Source organism: Etheostoma cragini, chromosome 7 (assembly GCF_013103735.1).
Source record: "Etheostoma cragini isolate CJK2018 chromosome 7, CSU_Ecrag_1.0, whole genome shotgun sequence".
Classification (NCBI taxonomy): Eukaryota; Metazoa; Chordata; class Actinopteri; order Perciformes; family Percidae; genus Etheostoma; species Etheostoma cragini.
In genome coordinates, this window is record NC_048413.1 from 80,851 (window position 1) to 96,847 (window position 15,997).

Sequence of the window (15,997 nt, forward strand, 5' to 3'; positions counted from 1 at the left end):
CCAACCTGCCTATTGGACTGCAGATGGAAATTAGCCCTTGGGCTACAATCTGGCACATTTACATGTACTGTTGTGCATATTCATCAATGTGCATTGTCCTGAATGAATAAATAAATAAATAAAATACACTGCTATCTAATTTTAGACCAGTTTCTCATCTTCCATTTCTTTCTAAAGTTTTGGAAAAAGTTGTTTTCTTACAGTTGAAACTTTTTCTGGAAAACAACTCTGTCCTTGAAAAATTTCAGTCTGGATTTAGGTCTTACCACAGCACTGAGTCTGCATTATTAAAGGTACATAACGATATTGCTTTCTTTGTAGATAACAAATGTCCTGTTGCCTTAGTACTACTAGACCTCACTGCTGCCTTTGATACGGTAGACCATACAATCCTCCTGTCACGCCTGGAACAGTTTGTTGGCATTCATGGCACCGCACTGAAGTGGTTTATGTCATACTTATCAAATAGAACTTTCTCTGTGATGATGGGGGATTTGACTTCTTCCTGTGCTTCTCTTTCCTGTGGAGTCCCGCAAGGCTCCATTCTTGGCCCTATTTCGTTTTCATTATATATATGCTACCGCTAGGGTCAATTATAGCAAGACACAACCTATCTTTTCACTGCTATGCAGATGATCTGCAAATCTATCTGCCATTGAAGCCTGGTGATGTACAAGGTACCTTAGTTGACTGCATCACGGACATTAAGCAGTGGTTTGCCCAAAACTTTATGCACTTAAATGAGGATAAAACTGAATATATTGTGTTTGGGGAATCTGTGTCTAACGGGTTTGATCCCTGGTTTCCAACGGCAAGACAGACGGTAAAGAACTTAGGAGTGATTTTTGAGAGTTCCTTTAAATTCAACAAACAGATTGATAATGTTGTTAGATCAAGCTTTTTTAAACTGCGCCTTCTGGCAAAGGTAAAATCGTTTTTAAACCGTCATGACCGTGAGAAGGCTATTCACGCTTTAATAAGCTCTAGACTCGACTATTGCAATGCCCTGTATATGGGTGTTTCCCAGTCCTCTGTTGACCGTCTCCAACTTGTGCAAAATGCAGCAGCCCGCCTGTTAACGGGCACGAAAAAACAAGACCACGTAACTCCGATTCTTTATTCTCTCCATTGGCTCCCAGTACACCTTAGAAATAAGTATAAAATTGTATTGTTTGTTTTTAAAGCTCTTAATGGCCTTGCCCCATCTTACGTTTTAGACATGCTGATTGTTCGTAATTGTGGAAGGACGTTGAGGTCATCTAATCAACTCATGTTGGAAGTGCCCAGGTCAAAACTGAAACACTGGGGTGACCGCGCTTTTTCGGTTTCTGGACCTAAGCTCTGGAATAAGCTGCTCAGTGAGATGCGAATCTTTACTGACCTGGGTCTTTTTAAATCAAGACTTAAGACGCATCTTTTGAAAGTGGCGTTTGGTACCTAGAAATCTGATGGCACATTTGTATTGATTGTATTGTTTTTATTATTTTTATTTTTTATCTTTTCTTACTTTTCTCATTCATTATTGTAATTTTTGTTAGTGGTGTATTGTTGTTTTAAATCTGTGGTTTTATTTGTTGTGAAGCACTTTGGTTCACTTATCGGTTGTTGTAAAGTGCTATATAAATAAAATACATTTACATTTAACATTTATGTGACGCCACTTTAATTCAGTCTACCTTCTGCACATTGTCTATTGTTTGCCTGTTTTTGTGTGTTTACTTGTTTTGCTTTCGTTGTAGAAAATGTTGCTGTAACAAGGGAATTTCCCCGCTGTGGGATGAATTTAGTATCATCTAATCTAATCTAAAATGTCACAAAGATTTAACTCGCCAATAAAGTTTTGTATTATTTTTTCTTACACTGCATGTGCAAGGTATCCACATCTGATGACTTATCCGGTGTTGGGTTGGGAGTACAGTGCAAGTCTCCTGCCATACAAATATGATCAGGTGATGTTGATAAAGTTAAAAACATGTTATTATAAAACTGTTTATCATCGCTGTAAGGGCCATCTAAACTAAATTGATATCTTGGTTTAATAAAGAGCCTTGGATGATAACAAATCTCCCTGCGGCGTCTTTTATGGTTTTATAAACCCGTAGGGGAACAGATGAGTGTACGAGTACTGCTACCCCCCTTGCTTGAGAGAAGATGGAGGCAAATGCAACGTGACCTGGCCACCTCCTTTTTAAAGGCGCATATTCAGTGGCAAGTAAATGAGTCTCTTGACTAAAAGCTGTGTTTTTAGTTGTTTCAACCTAGATATAACTCGTTTTAATTTCACTATCTTCCCTAGATAAGTCCCCTGATGTTCCTTGAGATATTTATTTTAATGTCACCACTCATGAAGTCAGTAAAATAAGCTTATCTGCAACCCCCTTTATAACCATGCCTTTTAATAAAATGAACAGTGTGCCTTCAGAACAAACAAATCGAACACAACAGGATTTAACAGATCCTGATAAGGCTGAAGTCTGATCCTCTTGAGGAGCAGAATAGCAACCAGCAAAAATAAAATAAGCTACATCGGATATGTTCCGACGAATTCATGTAATGCGGATGGAAAAGGAAAAATTTAAAGTTGGTTTTTGACCCGGTGTGTTTAGAATCTTAAGTTAGTTACAGTAGCCTACAAAGTACAGTAGACAAAGTGACTATGCCATTCATAATTTAAACTTTCCTTCAGGTAAGCTCATAACAGACCCTGAGAGAGCAATGCAGAACAGGTCAGAGTTCTCTGATAGGCCTACTTGCCGCTCTTCAGCTGATGACACGTAAAGTGCCTTATGATTGATACACATCTTCTTAATCTGTCGGATGAAATCTTCAGCTTGGGCTGCAAAGGTGAAGTAGTGCCAGGTCGTGTTTTGTAGAATTTGCAATTTAACAGGGAACATAAATCCATACTCCTTACGCATTTGGCGCAGGCTTTGACTTCAGCAGAGAGAGACCAGGTAAAAACATGACTATGGTTTCACCTTTCAGACGAGCTGCCTTCAGAACTTTGTCTCTGTCTCACTATGTCAGGAATTTCACCATGAGAACCCGTGGCCGTGGTCCATCCGACCCCTGTTGAACCTGTGTCAGCTGTGGCATTTTCCCCATTCTTTAGGCTTGCCCGATGGTTAACAGTTGTCCTGCTGTTTCCATGTTAAGATCCTTGGGTAGCCATGTTGTTAAGAATGCATACGCATCTCTATTCTCCGACCCTTCGGGTAATCCAGCCAGTTTCAGGTTGGAACGATGTTGACGGTTTTCCAACTCGGTAAGTTTCTGGACTTGTTTACGTGTGGTGTTGCCAGGGTCATTAGCAAAGTTAGCTGGTCCTCCACTGTGCTGATGCGGGTTTCTTCATCTGCAAGTCTTTCAGAAAATGTCCTTATGGTTTCTTTTATCTCTTGGTTGGATGAAACTACTTCAGGCAGCTGTGTGGAGAAGACATTCCTCAGGGACTGTATGGCTGTTAAAATCTGGTTCTCATTGAGACTAGCCTCCTCTTGAGTTAGCATCTCGCTCGTTACCTATCATCCTCGTGCAAAGTTTCAAAGTCTGTGTTTTGTCGTCTTTAGGTCGGCCTTTCCCTCGACCTTTTGATATTGTGTTTGATGTATCGTAAGGCTGTCAAATATTTTGGGTCACAAATAGCTCAATTTAGCTACATATTAAAAGGTCGGAACATATTAAGTCCGCCGGAGCCTGGCCCCACAGTTGCGTGCCATAACCGGAACTCCAAAATTGGTAATTTATAATTGTATATACATTGCATCCACAATTATACGATCAGTCAATTTTGTTGGATTTGTACTGTATGCCTAGTTATCACTATTTTAAAGGCTAGAGTGAGAAAATATTGACAACTGTGTTAAGGCCATGACACTGCTGCTTTCATTTACTATTTTTTTAGTTCTTAATTGATACAAAAGCTAATTTTCCCCAATGTTGTGAAGAGGAGAAGACATGCTGATTGGGCAAACATCAGAAATTTAAAAGTAAAAGTGTTTTATTTTAATGAAAAACATTTGGTAACAAGTGTGTGGTTTCCACTTAGTGTTGATGTTGTAGTAACCTGAACATGTCTGGGTAGTGTTTACTGGGCTATATTTGAAATGATTGGATAACACTGTCTGAAAGCAACACTATGGACACTGACTTTGCAGTTAGCCGACTGGTAATATTAGCTTACTCCCCACCACTAGTAGACTACTTTGTTGAGAAGCCAACCAAAGCATCCATTTGTCTTAGTCCAAAATTCCTCCGAAGAACACTACAATAAAAACCATAAACATAGGTATTTCTACTATTAGTAGTTTTACTTTAAAGAGTGGGTTTGTGGTCCCTTCTTTAATTATTTTTTAAGATTAATTTTGGTAATTTTTAGGCCTTTATTGACAGGACAGTTTAAGAGAGAAAGGGGAATGACATGAAGCAGGTCAGAATCAAACCCACGGCCACTGTGGTAAGGGCTGAGCGTTGGTAAATGAGATGCATGCTCAACCAGGTGAGCTACCCAGGCGCCCAGTAGACTCTTAGTTTTGATGGCATGAGCGTGTGAGACAGACCCTGAAATATGTTGAAATTTGTGTCTTATGCCAAAAGTGAGAATGTTGACAACCCTTTTAATATCACTACAGTTCAGAAAGCTCCACTTGTTGTGCCCTGACAAATGTGACTGAACTGCAGGTTCTCAAATATTGGTTTGCAAACTGAACAATATTCAAATATGTTGCAATTCCTTTGTTGTTTAATCTTTATCATTTCCTGTGATTGAAACAAGCTGAAGAGACCCCCCCCCCCACACACACACACACACACACACACACACACAAAACGTAATTGTTTTATTTTTGTGCAGGCACATGGGTTACCTTTGGAGGCCAGATAACAAATAAGGTAAGAGAAAGTACCTGAACACATATACAGTCTCAAGTAATCCATCTTGAACGGCGTATAACAATCACACTATTTTTTACCAAGTAGCATACATTGACATCTTGTACACAAAGATTGAAACTAATGTCACCTGGTTTTAAAATGGTGGCGCAAACTTTTAAAGATACAGAACTGGCTGGTGGTCCTTCAATGATTATTGGTTTAAACATTTCCTGATTATGTTCAACACCTAACCCTTTGGATTATGATACCATACAGCCACTTGCACTAGTCTAGATTAGTTAGTTGAAAATGTGTATATTTTCTGAGATTACAGTAGGAAATTTACGAGAAACAAATTATAAAATTTGGATTTGGAAGATTAAAAAAACGTAAACTTGCAAGAAAAAAAAAATTGTTGAAATGAAAGTAAAAAATTATAAACAGTGTTCTTTGTCAAGGAACCACATCGGTTCACTTGGCAAGGATGGATCAACGTAATCACTGTGGAGACAGTTTATCTGTTGTGTAGTCATGATAGAACATCTTCATAAATCCTGGGTATGTTCTTGTAGATGGATTCACAATTTACTCAGTAGTCAGTACTTTTGTTTGTTCCCAGGTTATTACTAGGATATTTCCTTGTAACATGTATTGAGTACTCCCTTTGTTAAAGCAGTCAACAATAACTTGTACCAAGATTCCCCAACATAACTATGAAAAACCTGAACATTACTGTTACGACCCAAAGTAGTCTAGGGGTGGAGGACGCAATCAGTTTATATTAATAAACTCGCTATAGAAAATAAACGGCAATAAGACAATTTTATTGTGCCCACACAACAAGAGGCAACTAAAAACAATCTTCAAAAGGAAGATAACAAAAGGCACAGGTTATGTCGTCAGGTTAAGTCGTAAGGTTAGGTCTCAGAGTGGGTCACACAGCAGCTCCTAGCACCTCTCTATGCTGGCTTCCTCAGAAGCCTCTCTACTGCACACAGCCATGCTGCCCTCTCTTAAGCGGCCCAGCACTGATCAGCTGATCAGCCTCAGCTGCTGGCCTGTCATCAGCAGCACACACCTGCAGAGAATCACACACACATGCAGATAATCACAAACACTTGCAGTAAAATCACACAACACGGCACGTGACAATTACTCTTTTACATAAGTCAAAACTGGACTGTAAAAATGAGTGTCAGTTTTCAGGTTATTACCAGAAAATTACCATTAAACTTGTGATAAATAAACTCTTTTGTGTAGTCAACACCAACTGTAACATACAGGTACCACAACATAATTATGAAAAACATAAATATATTTACTTATTGTTAATGTGAAACTATACTGTAAATTAAGTCTTGTTTGTTTCCAGGTTAAAACCAGGATATTAATATTACAATTAATATAATACTTACTTTACAAGCCACAAAAGCCTTAAAGATGAACTGAACTGGAATTTGAATAATGGTGAAATAACAGATGTATTTTATTTCTTTTCATTGGTACAATTATTAAAAAGGGGGAATTTGTGAAAAGGGATAAAATGGTCAGTTAAAAGTGTTGTTTTTGTTATACGGGCGCCGCCATGTTGGAATTCCACAATCTACTATGTCACTGGTAAGCTACTCCGTGGCTAACTAGCACTAGCAGCGCAGCAAACATACAAAGAGTTGGAAGCTAGCGGACATATGGCTGAGGAAACTGAAACCAAGAACTCTGGGGGGGGGTCATACTGTATTGCCCCTGGGTGCAGTAAGAAACTGTACAGGGCTAAGGCAGCTGGGGTTACAACACATTTCCACAGGCTACCTTTGACAAGGAAAAAAACAGTCCTCAACTCATGGCTAGCAGCTAGCTGCCTTACAAAGGGCTAGCCCTCCGACAGGCCCTGAATTTCGAGTCTGTAGCGAGCATTTTTTAGAGACATGAGAGCTGTGCTTTTGACACAACAGCGTCACTGGTGAGGGTTAAGTCAAACAGACTGAAACCTGAGGGCTTCAGGCTCCAGTACAGGGCAGACCGTCTCTACTCACCTTGAAGCTAGCTGATGTCCTCCGTCTCAGGGCACATTGTTGATGCAGAAACAGCTGCTAGTTCCATAGTACAAATCTGCCAACTCCGTACCTGCCTAAAGTAAAGGAAACTGCCAAACTCGTGACTCCTACGTGCATCTATGGTCAAACTGGGGTAACTCTCCTACGTGCAGCTAACAAGCAATCCCATTGGATTAATGCGTTTCCATTTATCTGCCTCTATTTTTGTAAACAAACAGGACCTTAACCATGTTTTTAAAGGAGAGCGCATGACAGTAACCTGTGCCCACAAACACACACACCGATCCCTATCACTCCCCCCCAAACGATCCTGTACTGAAGGTGGAGCCTGAACCTGATTGTCCTCCATGTGGTGGTAGTCACACACTACACACCTGTCCCTCACAGGCTCAAATGTGTAACCCATGCCATTAAAATTACTAATTTTCGTGTGTATATAATATGCTGCAGCCGTTGCCTAGATACCTTCACAGGTCCTACCATGCCAGTGACGTCATCAATATTGTCAGCATTCTCATACTAACAAATGCATTTTTTGTGTTGCTTAAAAAAAGCTACATTGATTTTTTTTATTACATTTTTTTGTGTAATTCCTTTGTAATTATCATAACTAACAAGTTATCAACATTTAGTTTTTCAGTTCAGTTCATCTTTAAATCAGTCAAAATATACTAGATGTCCAGCTGGTCATACCCAAGGGTGAATAGTGTAGTGTATTGCAATGTGTGATGTACATTATCATGTTATGTCTGTCGGGGTCTGATGAAGGGACTATATGTTTGTATCATATGTCTGATGTCCTGTCATGCCGTGACTTGCGACTGTTACAAAAGAACCCAAATGCCCCACAGGGACAATAAATGTATCTACGGCGGCTGTGGCTCAGTGGTAGAGCGGAAGATCGGAAGGTTGGTGGTTCAATCCTTTGCCCTGCAGTCCCATGTCAAAGTGTCCTTGGGCAAAACACTGAACCTCAAGCTACTCCTGATGCTGCACATCGGAGTGTAAATGTGTGTGAATGCTTATCTGATGAGCAGGTGGGACCTTGTTCTCCAGCCTTGGCCACAGTGTAAGAATGTGTGTGAATGGTGAATGGTTCCTGAACTATGTAAAAGAGCTTTGAGTAGTTGTTATGACTAGAAAGGTGCTATATAAAATACAGTCCACTTACATTTACTACTACTTGGTAGAAACTAATATTACGCTTCTGCTAGTTTCGATGGTATGAACTTGAATAGTTGTTGCTAAATGAAAAACTACCTGTTTCTATTTAATGTCTAGTAATATTAGATTTAACAAGCCATTGTGTGCAAACTATTGCTAACATATGCTAGCTGCAGTAGATATCAAACAAAAGCCGCAGACGATGTTGCATTAACTTGCTATGAGCTGTAAATGTACTACTAAAACTAATAATACCTATATCCAATCCACCCTTCATCTCCATAATCCTTGAAAAACAGTTGCCTCTCAACTCCATTCTCACCTATCCCACAATAACCTCATGGCAGCTGATTTGGGACTCTAACCATCCTCATCCTCCTCGACCTGAGTGCAGCCTTTGATACCATCTGTCACACCACCCTCCTCCTACACTGGTTCACATGTTACCTCCGGCCACACTAAGATCCACCCCCTCTTCCGTTACTTCAGGTGTGCCCCAGGGCTCTGTCCCGGCTGTGCCCCTACTTGTCATCATTTACCTCGGCAATATCTTCCACTGTTATGCTGATGACACCCAGCCCTACCTCTCTACCAAACCCTCTTCCACTCTCCCGCCCACCTCCCTCACTGATTGCATCTCTGAAACAAAAACAAAAAAATTTACCCAAAACTTGCTAAAATTAGTCAGTAACAAAACCTAGGTTCTTCTCATTGGCACCAAATCCAATTTATCCAAAACCATCTAAAAGTGTTTATCCCCCCAGGTTAAGAGTCTGGGTGTCATCCTTGACAGCACACTATCCTTTCAACCCTACATCAGTAACAATACACAGTCTGCCTACTTTCAACAACAAAACATCTATCACCTCCGCCCCTCTCTTACCACCCACACTGACGCATCCTTGTCCACAGTCTCATCACTTCTTGTCTGGATAACTGTAACTCTTCTTTTTGGCCTCCCTCACAAATCTGGCCAGAATTCAGCTTCCCTCAGATCCTCTTCCTTCATGCACTTGTCTGTCATCTTTGCCCATCTCACCACCAAGGGGGACTAGAGCATTCAGCCGCTCTGCTCCCTCTCTAGAATTCATCAACACCCAAACTTAGAAACATCGATTAATTCCCCCATTTCAAATTGCAACTCAAATAAAATCTGTTTAAAACTGTTTGTTAGGGCCCGAGCACCAACAAGGGCAAAGGCCCTATTGAAACTGAAGAAATTATTATTCTTTATCTGGCAAATATATCGCCTTTTTGAGGTGCATCAAGTCTGACGAAGATGTACGTATTTTCAGGGTTTCAAGAATCGGCACTTATAAATGGCTCGCCAGAGGCCCCTACAAAGTTAAAAACATTTTAGCCTTGCTCGAAACAAAACTTGGTTCACATATGTTCCATGCCAAGACTTACAAAAAATCTCATTAGAGCAATACCTTTAACCCGACAGGAAGTCCGCCATTTTGAATTGAATGTGTAATTGAAATTAGTGTGATTTTGGCCATTTCCACATGTTGTACATTAACAAACTCCTCCTAGAGATTTCATCCAATCAACTTCAGATTTGGTCTGTGCCATCTTAAGACCTTTAAGATGAAAAGTTATTAAAAGAAAAACTTTTTGTCATAGGACATGGCTGTGGCGGGGTGGCCATATTGTGTCTTTTGTAAATTTGGCTCAAAACCTTTCAGGATTCATAAGACTCTAACCTTGACGACATATAAAGGCCAATTAGCTCAAAGTCATAGCACCACCTTGTAGCAACAGGAAGTAGGCCTAAAAGTCAAGGTGGGCCTGTTTTATTTTCCTTTATTTATATATATATACGCACTGCACACTCCGAAGGACCTGAGTCTCCTCAGCAGATGGAGGACTCTGGCCCTTCTAGAGCATGAGTGTAATCAGTCCAGTTCATTGTTCAGGTGAACACCCAGGAATCTGTAGCTCTCCACTACCTCAATATCCAATCCCTGGATGCTCACCGGTGAGAAGTGGGATGTTTTCCAACTGAAGTAGACAATCGTCTCCTTCGTCTTGCTGGTGTTGAGCTGAAGCTGGTGTAGCTCACACCAGCTGACGTCCCTGATACCCGACCTGTATTCCAGATCGTTCCCCTCAGAAACACAACCAACAACGGCTGTGTCATCGGAGAACTTCTGGATGTGGCAGTGGGTGTTGTGCGAGAATTCTGAGGTGTAGAGGGTGAAGAGTAATTTGTTACAATTATTATTGTAATATATTGGTAATAACCTGGAAACAAACGAGATTTCCTTTTACAGTCCAATTTGAAAACTTTGAAAATTTAAATCAAGTCATTTATTTATGATTTTATTTGACCAGAAAAGTTAATTTTAATTTCAGTTCATTTCAACAAATAAACCCTCCTCCTCCTCCTTTTTTTCCTCAATATACATCAAAATTACTCCAGTGCATCTTCAGACTTTCCTGCATAAAGGATCTAGCCAGATTTGATATTTAAAAAATTTAACTTATTTATTCTTCATTATTAGTGTCAGACCTAAATGCAGTTCTTGAGTAAAATATTTAAATCTGTTGCATCAAGTGAGCAAGTGTATTAGAAATAAATGGTCAGCATTGAGAGTGCATTGAGTGGTAAAATAAGACTATCAAATTGTGAGTTTATATTTGCAACAACAGTCTTATTTCTACAATATGCTTTCATCTTCATAGGCAAAAAGTAGGCGGCTTGCAATCTGGTCTTTCTGTTTAAATTACATTGTAAACACTCCCTTTGATGGTAATGCAAAGAGATCCTGATTAAGAAACCATGGCTCCGTCCAAATTAATTTTACACCAGCTTTGACAGGTTTATCACCCGTTTGCTTACAGATAGATGGTCAAACTTGTCTGCAATGAGTTTAAGAATTAACTTGGTACAAGCTTCCAATTTACGTTACTGTTGACATTTTCCAGCAGTTTCAGCATAATGTGTTTATTTGGGAGAGAGTTTGAGCTAAGGACCCATAACATCAACACAATTGTTAATCGGTGTTGCTGACCTGCAATGTAGCTACTAGTGTTCCACCACAAATGTTCAAATCCAAACCACAGCTAAACAAAAATCCTGATAATATTGTTTTATAGTTTGTATAGTGAAGCATTCTTGATGCAACTGCTTGTTTTCTAAAGAACCTTTTCAACTTGCCCACGAAAAAAACTTGTTTCAAATTTTGCGGTTGAAGGTTGCAGAGGAGCTGATGACTTTGGCATATGAGAATGGGATCAATCTGTTCGACACTGCTGAAGTGTATAATGCTGGGAAGTAAGTATGGCTGTGTATGATTTCCAAGATCAAATCAAGATGTGACTGAATGCATTTGTGTATACTTTTCCACATTAATGTGTCTGTTTTGGTTTTCCCAGTCTATATGTAAATTAGCATAAGCCCCACTTCTGTAAAGAGGATGGTGTTAGTACACATGAAGCTGTTTTAACCGCTAAAAACACCTGAAGAAAAATAATTTGTGCACTTTATTTTAGTAACTGTGGCAAAGCCTGGTCAGAGAATCAAGAACGATGATTACAGGACAAAAACAATGCGATCACATCAAACGTGGCTCAACCATGGAGCTAACACGCAGTGGAGCCGATCTGCAGCCGTTCCCAGGTTAAATGTGTATCTGTGTCTGTGCGTTGAATTTGTTAATATACTGAGCATTTTTCAATGAAAATGTATTTTTAAACCTCATCGTAATTGAATTCTTGCTCTCTTCTGCAGACAATTTTACTGTGCAGTTTCTCACAAAATCCACTGATTCGCATTTATCTTTTTAAAACTGTCTTACCATGACATGTGTGTCACAAAAAAAGGGTAACCTGCTGGGACACCAAGTGCTCTCCAGTAGATGGCAGTAATGCAACATTTACAGATGCATAATTAAAAATATGCAAATCGTCTTACCAATGTCCTTTTTAGCTGCACAACAGCAATTTAAATCAGACTTTAAAATTGTACCCAATGTGGTAACAATTAAAGAATTATACAGCATTTCATATGTAAATAAATATCATACTTAATAAAAATATAACAAACTCTTATTGTATGCTACCTGAGATTTTATAGAAGGCTTCTTTTAGAGCCCGCGTGGGAAAATGACCAGAAAACACTACACACATCGACGTAAAGCAAGAACAACCTTGAAAAACAGCTAAACAGCATTCTCACTCAGATTTTCTATAACACTGATATAGAACAAACGCATCGCAATGCAAACTTTTATGTTGTGTTGTGTTTGTGAAATTGTAATTGCATTACAGCAATGTTACAGCTCAACAGGTTTGCCTTGATAAATAGTAAATATAAACCGGTGTGGTACAAGTAAGGTCTGTCCATGGTGTTCTAGCCAAGTTAAAAGAGACTGGCTTGGGGTGACCTCTAGCTCACCCAGTAAGAGCGTGCGCCCCATGTAGACTGAGTCCTGCAGCGGTCCGGGTAAAGAATCCAACCTGCGGACCTTCCCCCATCTCTCTCCCCCCTTTCCTGTCTATCCACTGTCGCTCTGAATAAAGGGAAAAAGACCCAAATAAATTATCTTAAAAAAAAAAGAGACTGGCTTAGTTACTAATCTGGCTTTGTAGTATACTCGTCTGGTAATTGACAACATTTGACATCTACAGTACAAACAAGACATAATAGTGAGCAGGATAAACAATGTAGAATGCTATTGTCAATCATGTCACTTTGTCTCAGGATGAACAAATTAATATGTGTACAAAAATGCACTAAAAGCTGTTTGCTGCTGCTAAAACTCCTCAGGATGATTGCAGACAGTTCACCCGCTTTAAATTGCTTGACATTTTACCTCAATATTGGTGAAGGTATTTGTTTGGATGGTTTTAAATTTTAAAATTAAATAAATGCATGTCAAGTGCATTTCACGCTAATGTAGTAAGTTATTCTATTTAAATCAAAAGCTGGATGCTCGACTATTATAAAAGAGATTTTAGTCATTATCAACAGAGCTACATATAAAATATAACTTGGTCACATAAGTCTTGACACTGTTCTAGTATTCTCTGCTGTTTTGCTCCGATGCTTCTTCATTCTGTAAAAGACTAATGCCAATGTTGAGGAACTGCAGTATGCCAAGGCCGCACTTGGAAGTGGCAACACTCTGGCTTTAGAAGGACTGCCAGTTGAGTTTTGTAGACACTTTTCAAGTTATATATCGCCGTTTCTTGCTTTGATTAATGCTTGCTTTAATATAGGTCACCTTACTTATTTCTTACATCTGGCCTCCATAGCCTGACTCCAAAACATTGGAAAATGCCCTCTTTAATGTCCTTCCTATTTAGAATTGAGATTACAATTCTAAATGCTGATTATGAAATTATTGCAAAATTCTGGCATTGCACCTTGAAAAAATGTTGGTAGCACTTAAGATTTCACCACAGTAATAACATGGTAATGGTGGGGTAACAGTATAAAATAAAGAGGTAATTGTATAGGTAATAACATGTAATTACCAACGTAATAACAGTTTAATAAATCACAGTAATAATCTAATACTTGGGTACTGAGGTGATAAAAAGGTAACAGATATAATAACAATTGACAAGGTAATAACCAGGAATGATTTGATGATAACCATATGTATATATGGGTAGTTGTAATATAGTTAAATTTATATTGAAATAGCATGATAATAATGAAATTCATTCACCCTTTATGTTACAAATATTTCCCTTTGTTTTAAGGTAATACTTTACTAATTATGTTTAATCTTGTCTTCTTACTTGGAAATGGTTCTGGTAGTTTATGTGTAATAACAATGAATCTGCCAATTTCTATTTCATTGCACGGTAATATTACAATAACAGAGGTGGAGAGATTACCTGGAAATGCTTTTGGTGGTTTCTAATGTCCTAATGACCCTGCACGTACAGGGTTACGACAAGGACATCTTATTACTGTGATTTATTACCCTGTTATTACTTTGTAATTACAATTTATTACCTATATATTACCGTGGTGGAATTTAAAGTGCTACCAAATACCTTAATCACTTACACCAAACCTGGTTTATTCACGTTCCATACTTCTATTGATAATTTACGGAGGTACTTTGATATTCTTCATCATACTAACAAACTTAATTGCTTAAATGTAATACTCTGTTGGTGTGGAGAAAGCTTTGGTTGGGGTTGAATGGGAATATCTTAAGTCGGTTCTCAGAAGATTTCATTTGGGTTTTAAGTTTAATGGCACTGGATACACACTATTTACAGTGCCCCTACTGCTGTTGTTAAAACTAAAGCCAAATACTCTAAACCCTTTGTACTTTAAACGACAGGGTTTGAAATGTTGTGAAGTTATCAGGTTACAAACTTAACTAAAACTGAGATAATGCCAATTTACAACTTTGATTGTACTTAATTGAAATTGGTCTAAAAATGGTAATATTATGGTACTTATTATGTATAAGTACCTGGGCCGTGTGGCGCCCAAATGCTCTTTTGCAAAGGTCTGTACATTGTTTAAAGATTTTTCAAAAGGTGATCTTCTGCAAAATGTTTGATAAAATAATTGACATTGTGCATATGTGTATTATGTGGAGAAAATTACCATACATTTGAATTCTGTAGATATACCTCATTTAATTTAACAATTCTAAAGCCTTAGGAGGCCACCCCGGACTACACCCATACAGTAAAATGGAAAATTGCTGTGATGGTGTTTTGTTTACAGATTACATTGCTAATTAATATTCTGTTCATTAGTTGAGTGTGTGTGTGTCTAGATAACTGGTTGCAGAGTAACTGGACAGGGAAAAATGCATGAGAGGGTTTGTAAAAAGGTTTATTTTGGGAGTCAGAAAAGGTAAACTCATCTCTTACATTACCATGTAGTAAAATGCTACTTCCTACAGCATATGAAATAGATTACATTTCATAAACAAATCATTTTCTTTTGTTAATTAAAGAAAGGTAAAAAAAGATTATTCTTTCTCTCTCACCTTGCTTTCCTTTCCCAGGGCTGAAGTTGTCTTGGGAAGTATCATAAAGAAGAAAGGATGGAGGTAAAATTGTTTTTGCCAAACTAGGGGCATCATACTTGACAGTTTAAGTTTAGGTTATAACCCTGATTTCTTTCCAACTAATTTTTAATTGGATTGTCGTCTGCAAGGTAATGCCAGACTGGCATTTATTGAGGTTGATTTGCTATTGAGTGTTATTGCTCTGGTTAGCAGCTCACTACCCTAGCCTTAATATTTATATCCTCATTCTAACGCTTTGCTGCCAAGTCGTGTGTGGAATGCCTTTGAATGCGTGTTTATGTCTGTGTGCGGCTTGCAGAGGAAACTAACTAACTAAATGCCTTGCAATTTGTGTGATGAAAGACTTGGTCATTCATGTTCTGGGTGGCAGGGATCAGCCAATCAGTGCCTTTGTTTACGTTTGCAGAAAAAACGTGCTGGAGTTAAAAGTGGGAGGAATCATGAATATTATGAATGGTAGGCTACTAGCTGCAGTGTGTTAGTCAGCCATTCACGTGTGTGTTCATAATCATGTAAGTATACTGTAATATTTACATGTTCAAATTAAATAGTTACGGATAATAATTGTAATGTAATGTGGAACTATAAGTTTGTTACTGTTTCTGTTTAATTTAAAATGGAGCTGATGGATGTTATTTGGTCAAGTGGCTATAGCAAATAAGATAAGAAAACCTTTCTATGTCACACAGTGGGGAAATTGCAAACAGCAAAGATAAGAGAAAAATTATGCACAGATGTAATAATAATATTGCACAGAGTCAACAGCATCCGTTGTACAGTATGACGGCCGCTGGAAGGAAAGATCTGCGGTATCTCTCCTACACACAGCGGGCGCGGAGCAACCTGTAACTGAAACTGCTCTTCATGGCTGAAGGGGTGTAGTGCAGAGGG

General features: G+C 38.7%; 1 protein-coding gene across 1 annotated transcript in view; it reads left to right on the forward strand.

The window, feature by feature from the left end:
* LOC117948090 (voltage-gated potassium channel subunit beta-2-like) overlaps positions 1-15,997 on the forward strand; it is an 86,526-nt gene that overhangs the window by 21,439 nt on the left and 49,090 nt on the right. Inside the window, exons 4-6 of the mRNA XM_034877562.1 lie at positions 4,853-4,890; positions 11,291-11,370; positions 15,083-15,127. Of these exons, the coding sequence (XP_034733453.1) occupies positions 4,853-4,890; positions 11,291-11,370; positions 15,083-15,127 (163 nt within the window). The remainder of the gene's footprint in view (positions 1-4,852; positions 4,891-11,290; positions 11,371-15,082; positions 15,128-15,997) is intronic.